This window comes from Brachyhypopomus gauderio, chromosome 16 (genome assembly GCF_052324685.1).
Source record: "Brachyhypopomus gauderio isolate BG-103 chromosome 16, BGAUD_0.2, whole genome shotgun sequence".
NCBI classification, from domain to species: Eukaryota; Metazoa; Chordata; class Actinopteri; order Gymnotiformes; family Hypopomidae; genus Brachyhypopomus; species Brachyhypopomus gauderio.
Window position 1 is genome coordinate 1,396,028 of NC_135226.1, and position 11,720 is coordinate 1,407,747.

The 11,720-nt window shown below is 43.2% G+C and overlaps 1 protein-coding gene across 1 annotated transcript; it reads left to right on the forward strand.

Moving 5' to 3' along the window:
• Positions 1–1,273: 1,273 nt before the first annotated feature.
• On the forward strand, positions 1,274–8,037 carry LOC143477589 (uncharacterized). Its single transcript, XM_076976267.1, has 2 exons — positions 1,274–7,415; positions 7,505–8,037. Exons 1-2 carry the CDS (start codon positions 5,378–5,380, stop codon positions 7,573–7,575), a joined length of 2,109 nt encoding a protein of 702 aa, XP_076832382.1. The 5' UTR covers positions 1,274–5,377; the 3' UTR covers positions 7,576–8,037.
• The last annotated feature ends 3,683 nt before the right edge of the window (positions 8,038–11,720 follow it).

Genomic DNA, 11,720 nt, shown 5'->3' on the forward strand with positions numbered 1-11,720 from the left:
AGTGCCGGCGTGGACTACGTCGACAACTGAGAGAGTTTCCGAGAGCGTCCATCACTCTACCGCCGAGATGGACTTCACCCCAGTCGCCTAGGCTCGGCAGTCCTCTAATTAAAATTAAATTAAATAATCAACATGAAGTGAGCAGCAATATTAAGCTAAGGCTAGGACTTTTAAACATTAGATCGCTTGCATCAAAAGCTGTGATAGTAAACGAAATAATCTCAAATAACAGACTAAATGCACTCTGTTTAACAGAGACATGGGCTAGAGTAGACGAATATGTAAGTTTTAATGAAGCAGCTCCTCCTGGATACAGTTATGTTCATCAGCCCCGTATCACAGGGCGTGGAGGTGGAGTAGCCACAATATATGACACAGATATAGGTTTTACTGTAAAACCAACCACCTCTATTAACTCATTCGAGGCTTTGATAGGTGAAATAGGCAATAATCTTATAGGCAATAAAACAAAGCTTAAATTAGTGACCATCTATCGACCGCCAGGTCCCTACTCAGAATTTCTTCAGGAATTTGCTGAGTTTCTTTCGAACTAGTCTTAACCATAGAGAGATTTGTAATTGTGGGTGATTTCAACATTCATTATGAAAATGAATCAGACCCACTGAAAATTTCGTTCGACTCCATACTAGATTCAGTAGGTATAGCTCAAAATGTGACAGGGCCTACCCACCGCTGTAAACACACCTTAGACTTAATACTTACTTACGGATTAAACATTGAACATTTGGCAGTCATCCCCCAAAATGACGCCATTTCAGATCATTCCCTACTAATATATGAAATGACTTTATACAATGTACATCAGATGCGCCATACAAAAACCACGCGCACTATCACATCCGACACTGCAGCAACATTTATAAACTTACTGCCGGAGCTACCGAACACTATGCCACTGCAGCCCAATGAATTGGAACAGGCAACACAACAGTTTTATTCCACACTCAGCAATACCTTAGACCAGGGGTGCTCATTACGTCGACCGGTCGATCGCGAAGGAAGTGTCGGTCGATCGCGAAGGAATGTGCGTAGATCGCGTCACATAAAATAGTAGTAGATGAATCGCACATCTGCACTGACGGTTGTATTTTGATTGACATTCACGGTAGCCAATCTGCAATCCACTCAACAAATTACGTTCGCCAACCCCCCCCCCCCCCCCCCCCCCCCCGCTCAACAAATTACGTTCACCCCCCCCCCCCCCCCTCGCTAAACAAATTACGTTCGCCGCCACCCCGGTAGATCTTTCTGACTTGGTCATCTTATAAGTAGCTCGCAAGCTGAAAACTGTGGGCACCCCTGCCTTAGACAGTGTAGCTCCAGTTAAAACAAAATTAATTAGGGAGAAAAAGCTTGCACCATGGTATGACGACCACACTCGTCTTCTAAAACAGGCAGCTCGAGCAGCGGAGCGAAAATGGAAATCCACCTCACTAGAAGTGTTTAGAATCACATGGAAAGACGCCATAGTCAAATATAAACATGCCCTAATAAAAGCTAGAGCCGCATACTATTCAACACTAATAGAAAACAACAAGAATAACCCTAGATTTCTCTTCGCGACGGTATCTAAACTAACAAGAAATATTACCGACACTAGTTCTAACACAGCACTTACACACACTAGCGATGAATTTTTAAACTTTTTAAATAATAAAATAGATAATATCTGACTACAGAGTCATAATACATCGTAGCCTAACCTCCAATCCAACCCCAGTAGTTTAGTTATTAGTAACTATGCATCCAAAAATATTACTGAGCTAAATATCTTCGATCCTATATCGCAAAAAGAGCTCACAACACTGATTAATTCGTCTAAACCTACATCATGTATATTCGACCCAGTTCCAACCCATCTATTTAAAGACCTACTCCCAGCCATTGCAGGGCCCTTACTTAATATGATTAACTCCTCCCTTAACCTAGGTTACATGCCCAAACAATTAAAATGCGCCGTAATTAGACCCTTGATTAAAAAACAGAATCTCGATCCGCAGATTCTAGCCAACTATAGACCCATTTCTAATCTCCCATTTATCTCTAAAATTTTAGAAAAAGCAGTTTCCAATCAGTTAAACCACTATCTCCAATCAAATAGTATCCATGAAAAGTTCCAATCAGGATTTAGACCAAACCACAGCACTGAAACAGCTTTACTCAGGGTAGTGAATGATCTACTAATATCGGCCGATAATGGGCTCGTCTCGTTCCTTATACTGTTAGATCTTAGTGCAGCTTTTGATACTGTAGACCACAACATTTTGCTGGATAGACTAGAAAACACGGTAGGTATTAAAGGAGTCGCACTCTCCTGGTTTAGATCATATTTAACTGACCGCTTCCAATGTGTAAGTGTTAATAATAAAACCTCTAAATCTGTGCAGGTTAAATATGGTGTCCCACAAGGGACAGTCCTAGGACCACTTCTATTCACACTGTACATGTTACCCTTAGGCGAGATTATGCATAAGCGTGACATCAGTTTCCATTCCTACGCAGACGACACTCAGCTATATTTATCGGCAAAATCCGATGATTTAGGTGCAAACAGTAAGATTGAGAAATGTGTAGAAGAGATAAAACATTGGATGGCGTGTAACTTTCTAGCACTAAATCCCGATAAAACAGAATTAATAATAGTTTGGTCTAGATGTAGCATTGAATCTACATTCTTTTACTATAACCCCCAGCGCAGAGGTAAAGAACTTGGGCGTCACAATAGACCCAGATCTCTCGTTCGATACACATATTAATAATATAACTAGGGTAGCGTTCTTTCACTTGCGCAACATTGCCAAAATTAGAAACATATTAAATATTAGTGATGCAGGAAAACTAATCCATGCATTCATATCCTCTCGTTTAGATTATTGCAACAGTCTCCTAGCTGGATGTTCTGGTAAATCCATAAACAAACTCCAGCTGGTTCAGAACGCAGCAGCACGAGTTTTAACAAAAACTAAAAAGTTTGATCACATTAGTCCCGTACTATCGTCATTACACTGGCTGCCAATTAGATTCCGTATTGACTATAAAATACTTTTATTAACATATAAACGCTGCATGGCTTAGCTCCAGACTATCTTAGTGAACTTATTGAACAATATAACCCAGCACGTTCACTTCGCTCGCAGGACGCAGGGTTATTAACTGTTCCTAGGATCAAAAAGATCACAGCAGGTGGAATAGCCTTTTCTTTTAAAGCTCCACAATTGTGGAATAATCTTCCTGCCTCTATTCGGGACTCAGACACAGTCTCAATGTTTAAAACTCGATTAAAGACTCATCTGTTTAGTTTGGCCTTTGATTAATCTGTTACATATTTACTACATCTCGTATCTTTTCTCCGAGGTTCACCTGGAGAGTAACATTGCAGTCGGAGCCTACAATACCAGCATCGCTGCTCCGACACGGAATGAAAGCCTGGCGTTCATCAACAGACATTTACAGTGACAATATCATAACCCAGAACTTTCATTTTTACCTTTACTTAGTCTGATTGTGTGATTTGTGTGTGACTTGTGTATTTGTCTGTATTTTGTGTAATTTGTGTGTTAACGGGCCACCCAATGGAGGATGGGTTCTCTTTTGAGTCTTGGTTCTCCCGAGGTTTCTTCCTATTCCCCACCATCATAGGGAGTTTTTCCTCACCACTGTCGCCTTTGGCTTGCTCATTAGGGTTCTGGACCCATAGTATTGTTAACCCTGTAAATCCTGTAAAGCGCTTTGTGACAACTTGTGTTGTGAAAAGCGCTATACAAATAAACTTTGATTGATTGATTGATTAGAGTTAAATAAATAATGACAAATATAGTCTGACAAATTATTATTTAATATAAATTCCAGATATTGATATATATCCATGATGTTTGCATGGCATTATCTAGTTGTAACAGTGCCTGGTTTTATGTAGCTGAGGATATGATGTAAAATAACTTTCACTCACTGCAGAACATGCAGCTCAGAGGTGATCATGGTGACAGTGTGGTGGGTCGTGTGTTTCTTGGGCTGCAGTGTGATGAGAGACTTGGGTAGATCAAACCTGGATCTCTTTGAAAGTGCTTAACATGGACATGGGCCTAGAACAAAAATAAAGAAAATAATCACATCTTAAGACATTTTTATTTAGGCAGGCTTTCTTTTAAGTATTGTTCATTGTGTTTTAATTGTTATATTATCCGTGACTTGTTCCTAGTTATGTTTGTTCAGCAATTTGTGATGATTCTGTATGTGAAAGGTGCTATATAAATAAAGTTTACTTACTTACTTACTTAATTCAGCTAATTTGGTTCAGTTTTACTGGTGTGGCACACAAGGAAGGTGTTTTAGTACAGCTGTTCAATGTTTACATTTACATTTACGGCATTTAGCAGACGCTATTATCCAGAGCGACTTACAAAGTGCTTTGCATCTGATCACAGAATTCATCCTAGGTAATAGTACGGATAGGCCAGAATTCAAGACACCATTGAGTCAGACTACTACTAAACTACAGGAGTCAATGTCATTACCTAGTGTTTTGCAAGTTAGACATTTGCCAAGAAGCACAAATAACCTTAGACAGACATACAATTTAAGAACAATGTTCTAGGCTAATAAGATTATTCACAATGACATTTAGCACTTTTATTACTCACACTGTTCATATAGCTGTGATACCTGAGCTCCAAGAGTATAGGAAGCATTCAAGAGCCAGGAGAGCTAGGAGAGCCAGGAGAACTAGGAGAGCTAGGAGAGCCAGGAGAACTAGGAGAGCCAGGACATGACCTAATGGGGCTTCTCCCTTTATGGAGGGTTACAGTCTGTTTACGGAGTGAACAGGACTTGTGGGGCATGATGAGTTGTGCTGTGTTTTTCTTGGGATTGTCTTCTGGTTTTAAGGTAGGCCTTGGATTACATTACTTTCAGCTTGATTCTGCTAGTCTGTAGTCTACTTGGTATATATTGTCATTAGTGAAATCAGCTGTCTTAATTTCAGGTTAGGAAGTGTGAATAACTGAGGAGGCGGGACCACATATTGACTGCTGCTTAAATAAGTGGCATTTCTGATTGGAATTAGTTGTGCTGTGTTTTTCTTGGGATTGTCTTCTGGTTTTAAGGTAGGCCTTGGATTACATTACTTTCAGCTTGATTCTGCTAGTCTGTAGTCTACTTGGTATCTATTGTTGTCATTAGTGAAATCAGCTGTCTTAGTTTCGGGTTAGGAAGTGTGAATAACTGAGGAGGCGGGACCACATATTGACTGCTGTTAGAGACATCCTCTACTCTTCAATCAACTGAAGCCCATCTTCATTTTTTGGTTAAGTATCACACCTTGACACACATCATATACCACCTTCATTCATTATTCATCATGTGTTTTTCCATCCCTGTTCTTACTCCCTATAGTCGCCGTCAATTCAAACATCACTGCAGAAAACGCACTACCAGTAACCTCATCTACCCTCCACTCTCAACAAACACCCCGATCATTGCGACCGGGGGGCTCTGGAACTGCCAGTCTGCAGTCCAGAAAGCAGACTTCATCACAGCCATTGCAGTTCATCAGTCCCTTGACTTCTTGGCCCTAACAGAGACATGGATCACCCCAGAGAACTCTGCTACTCCTGCTGCCCTGTCATCTGCATTTTCCTTCTCGCACTCTCCAAGACAGACTGGAAGGGGAGGTGGCACTGGATTGCTTCTGTCCAGTTGCTGGCGCTTTACTCCTTGCACTTTCCCACAAATTACCATCTCAACATTTGAGTATCATGCTGTCACTGTATGCTTCCCAACCACACTTCACATCATTGTTGTTTATCGTCCACCCTGCACCCTAGGTAACTTCACTGAGGAATTGGACACACTTCTGAGCGTTCTCCCTAATGATGAAACTCCTCTTCTTCTGCTTGGTCACTTCAACCTCCCAACAGATAAACTACAATCATCTGGCGTTCTTCCTCTGCTGTCATCATTCAACCTCAACCTCACCCAGTCTTCTCCAACACACAGAGCAGGCAATGTCTTAGACCTGGTCTTCACTAGACCACCTGCAGTGATGGACATTGCAGTAACTCCTCTCCACTGTTCAGATCATCACCTTGTATCTTTTTCCTTATCTCTTCCTCCCCACCGTCACACCCTTACTGCTACAGGCACTACCACCATCCGTCGTAACCTTCATTCCATCTCTCCATCAGTACTTGCCTCTACTATCACCACAACCCTCCCGTCCCATGACTCTTTCTCTTGTCTCTCCACAGACACCGCCACTGACACTTTATTGTCCTCCCTCTCTTCATCTATTGACCTCTTATGTCCCCTCTCTTCCAAACCCACAAGATCCTCCCCACCTGCTCCTTGGCTCTCGGACACCCTACGTAACAACCGACGAGAACTGAGGATGGTTGAGAGGCAATGGAGGAAATCGAAGCTTACTGCTGATCTTCGCTTGTATCAGTCTCTCCTGTCCCTATTCTCCATGGAACTAACTTCTGCCAAGACATCATTCTACAGAGAGAAGCTGGAGGCATCTACATCAGATCCACACAAGATGTTCAAAATCTTCTCTTCTCTCCTCAAACCCTCCCCCACTCCAACTCCCACTTCTCTTACTGCAGATGATTTTGTCACCTTCTTTGAAGAGAAGGTCAATACGATTCGCAGCACCTTTTCCCTAGTCCCTGTGCCCACTGTGTCCCCTCCTACTCCGCCCTTTTCTCTAACCTCCTTCTCTCCTCTCTCAGCTGAGATGGTGCTTCAGCTGCTGACATCCAGCAGTCCCACCACATGCCCTCTGGACCCCATCCCATCCACACTCCTACAGACAATCTCCCACGAACTCCTCCCTTTCATCTCGACCATAATCAACAACTCCTTATCTTCAGGAATTGTGCCATCATCATTCAAGGCGGCTAGGGTGGTGCCAATCCTAAAGAAACCCAACCTTGACGCCACCAACATCAGCAACTACAGACCGGTATCTCTCCTCTCATTCCTTTCTAAGATCCTTGAACGGGCTGTACACAACCAGCTATCCTCTTTTCTCTCACAGAACCAGCTTCAGGACCCCAACCAATCTGGCTTCAAGCCGGCACATTCTACGGAAACTGCACTCATTGCAGTAACTGAGAAACTCCATGCGGCTAGAGCAACTGGACTATCATCAGTTCTGATTCTGCTTGACCTTTCGGCGGCCTTTGACACAGTCAATCACGAGATCCTCCTGTCCATCCTCTCAGGCCTTGGTATCACTGGCAATGCATGGACGTGGTTTGCATCCTACCTGGAGGGTCGTTCCTACCAAGTAACATGGGGAGGATCAACATTCATGCCATGCAAACTCTCCACCCGTGTTCCACAAGGCTCAGTGCTGGGTCCACTTCTTTTTTCCCTTTATACCCGCTCTCTGGGTGAGTCAATCTCTGCACATGGCTTCTCTTATCACTGTTATGCGGATGACACCCAGCTCTTCTTTTCCTTCCCACCCTCTGACACACAGGTTTCAGCTCGAATCTCTGCATGTCTGAAAGACATTGCCTCTTGGATGGCAGCTCACCACCTAAAGCTTAACCCAAGCAAGACGGAGATGCTGTACATCCCTGGAAGAGCCAGTCCTCATCGTGATCTTTCTATCTCATTCGAGAACACCGTGATCACTCCATCCATGGAAGCGCGTAGCCTTGGTGTAGTTGTCGACAATCAACTCTCCTTCACGGCCCACGTTGCTAACACAACACGATCATGCAGATTCGCCCTTCACAACATTCGGAGGATTCGGCCATTTCTCTCTAGGGAGGCCACTCAGGTCCTTGTCCAGTCCCTTGTTATCTCAAGACTGGACTACTGCAACTCCCTACTGGCTGGTCTTCCTATGCATGCCATCAAACCCCTGCAACTCAATCAATCAATCAATCAAAGTTTATTTGTATAGCGCTTTTAACAACTCAAGTTGTCGCAAAGCAGCTTTACAGGGTTTACAAGGTTAACAATACTATGGGTCCAGAACCCTAATGAGCAAGCCAAAGGCGACAGTGGTGAGGAAAAACTCCCTATGATGGTGGGGAATAGGAAGAAACCTCGGGAGAACCAAGACTCAAAAGGGAACCCATCCTCCATTGGGCGGCCCGTTAACACACAAATACACAAGTCACACATAATTCACACAATCAGACTAGGTAAAAGGTAGAATTGAAAGTTCTGGGTTTTGATATTGTCACTGTAAATGTCTGTTGATGAATGCCAGGCTTTCATTCCGTGTCGGATGCTGGTATTGTAGGCTCCGACTGCAGTGTTACTCCCCAGGTGAACCCCGGTATCAGCACATCCACCGGCAGCCAGACCATCCCCCAGGTGCCTGTAGGTGCCTGTATCCAATCGTCTTGGGTAGAGCCATGCAAGAAGATAGATAATACAGACTGAGTGGACATGAATTTAAACCACCGTTGATTTAAATGTACGTAGCTCACGTGCCAGTGATCAGCATGTGGCTCCGGCAGACTAATCTATAGCAGCATAACTAAAGGGAGAGGTTCAGAGGTGACCACAGGCATGAGGGCTCACTGAGACATTGCTTTCCAGTCAAGTCATTGTCACAAATAGAGTGATGCCATGACACAGCTGGATGACAGCATCAACATCTCAGATCACCAGAAATCTCAACGTCTGGGGGCCCCCAAGCCCCTACACCTTACAAGGGGAATTTTAGCTGAAGGCTTGACTAAACAAGTGAGTCTTAAGTCTAGATTTAAAGATTGGAACTGTGTCAGAGTCTCGGATTGGAGCTGGAAGGCTATTCCATAATTGAGGGGCTTTAAAAGAGAAAGCTCTGCCTCCGGCTGTAGTTTTACTAATTTTTGGAACTACGAGAAATCCAGCATTTTGGGAGCGCAAAGGGCGAGATGGGTTGTAGTAATCAATGAGTTCACTCAGATATTGTGGGGCAAGACCATTTAACGCCTTATAGGTTAACAGGAGAACTTTAAATTCAATGCGATATTTAATCGGCAGCCAGTGTAGTGCGGCGAGAGTGGGACTAATATGATCGAATTTCCTAGCCTTGGTTAGGACTCTAGCTGCGGCATTTTGTACAAGTTGTAGCTTCTTTATGGACTGTTTAGAGCATCCAATTAGAAGACTATTACAGTAGTCCAATCTCGACGAGACAAAAGCATGAACTAGCTTCTCTGCATCAGCTAATGAAAGTAAGTGTCTCAGCTTGGCAATATTACGTAAATGGAAAAAGGCAGCCTTAGTGACATTGCATACATGTGTGTCAAATGAAAGATCAGAATCAATAGTGACACCTAAACTTTTTGCAGTAGATTTTGGTGTTACTGAAAAACCATCTAGGGTAAGGGGAATATCAGCCCAATTGCTTCTAACAGCTTTAGGCCCAAGAATCAGTACCTCAGTCTTGTCAGAATTTAGTTTAAGAAAATTAGACGCCATCCAGTTTTTAATATCCTGGACGCAGTTCTCAATCTTGAGAGTTGTGGTGGTATCATCTGGATTAGAAGATATATACAACTGAGTATCATCTGCGTAGCAATGGAAGCTAATACCATGCCTACGAATGATAGTGCCCAGTGGTAGCATATATAATGAGAATAATATGGGGCCCAGTACAGATCCTTGTGGGACACCATACTTTACTTTAGAATGCTCAGAGCATTCGTTATTTACTAGCACAAATTGGTAACGATCTGTCAGGTAGGACCTGAACCAGGAGAGTGCTTGACCTCTTATGCCAATGAGTGTCTCCAGTCTATTAAGTAGAATATTATGATCAATGGTGTCAAAAGCAGCACTGAGGTCTAGCAGTATGAGAAACGAAATGTGTCCTTTATCAGAGGATATTAAGAGATCATTCAGTACTTTAGTTAGTGCTGTTTCAGTGCTGTGATGAGCTCTAAATCCAGACTGAAATAACTCTAAGACATGTTCTGTCTGTAAGAAGGAAGAGAGTTGTGAAGAAACTACTTTCTCTAAAATTTTGGATATGAATGACAGATTAGAAATTGGCCTATAGTTGGACAGTTCTTGGGGGTTAAGACCAGGTTTTTTAATTAGCGGCTTGATGACTGCAAGTTTAAATGAACTGGGAACGTAGCCCAGGCTCAGAGAATAATTTATTATAGTAAGCAACGGTTCTACATTGCTGTGCAGTAATTCTTTAAGTAGATGGGTTGGTACAGCATCTAGTATGCATGTGGAGGGTTTAGCAGATTTCACCAGTGAAATAAGCTCCTCACGACCAATTGGGGAGAAGGACTCTAACAGGGCATCAGAGCTGACCAGACAGCTGTCAAGGTGCATTGGCATGTTGACAGGCTCTGAGATAGCACCAGTAATGTTTTCCCTAATTTTATCAATCTTATCATTAAAGAATTTCATAAAATTGTTACTGCTACACTCTAGTGGTAAAAGAGAATTGTTTTGTTCATGACTCCTCGTAAGGCTGGAAACAGTTTTAAAAAGGAGTCCTGAATTGTTTTTATGTTTTTCTATTAAGGCCGATAAGTATAAGGACTTTGCCATATGGAGGGCATGCTTATATTCAATAAGGCTGCTTTTCCATGATAGTCTATACACTTCTAACTTCATATTTCGCCATTTCTGTTCCAGGATCCGCGCGGCTCGTTTGAGGCTACGCGTGTGCTCATTGTACCATGGCGCTATTCTTCTCTCCGTGGCTCTCTTATAGCGTAGTGGTGCAACTTTGTCTAAAGCTGTACGAAGGGAAGTCTCGACGTGCTCGGTGAAACGCTCTAGTCCTTCCGGAGCTACAAGTGGATCAGTGTTTGTCAGACCCGGTAAAATATCAGTGAGCGCGGCTATGGTGCTGGGTGTTATAGCTCGTTTAATTTGATAGCGGGGTGGCCGATGAACACAGTCAGTTAAACACAACTCGTATGTTATGAGGCTGTGGTCAGAAACAGCCTCACTCTGAGGAAGAATTGCTAAACTGGATATGTCAATACCAAATGACAAGACCAAGTCTAAAGTATGACTACAGTTATGCGTAGGACCCACCACATTCTGAGTGATACCCATTGAATCAAGAATTGCTTGAAAATGAATGCTAAAAGAGTCACACCGATTTTCAAAATGGATATTAAAATCACCCACTATAATCACCTTATCGGCTGATAGCGCTACATGAGACAGGAAGTCTGAAAACTCCTGCAAGAACTCAGAGTATGAACCAGGGGGGCGGTAAATGGTAATTAAGTAAGTCAGCTCGCAGACAGTCGGTTTAGCCTGTTTGTCTGCTGCCTGGCCTCGGCTCTGGTTTGTCAATCCCCATTAACTACACCTACACTACCACTATTAAGCCTAGCAGATATGCTATGAGAAATGAGAGCAGCACCCTCCCAAGAGGGGTGAATGCCGTCTCGCTTCAAAAGGCCAGGCCTGCCCTCAAAACGTGTCCAATTATCTATATAGCCCACTTTGTTATCTGAGCACCATTTAGACATCCAGCGGTGTAACGCCCATAACCTGCTGTAGGTTTCAGCGCCACGCCGAACTGGAATGGGACCAGAGCATATTACGGCATCTGACATCGTCCCCGCTAACTCGCACACCTCTTTAACATTATCCTTGGTGATCTCAGACTGTCTCAATCCCACATCATTGGTGCCGACGTGTATAACTATCTTAGAATATTTACGTTTAGCCAGCACCTTAAGATTAGCCCTGATGTCAGGCGCTCT

Excerpts from the sequence above, each read along its gene's own strand:
- LOC143477589 (XM_076976267.1), top strand. The coding sequence starts at position 5,378 with ATGTGTTTTTCCATCCCTGTTCTTACTCCCTATAGTCGCCGTCAATTC. Across the intron at positions 7,416-7,504 it reads CCTTTATACCCGCTCTCTGG|GTTTCAGCTCGAATCTCTGC; the intron begins GTGAGTCAATCT and ends TCTGACACACAG.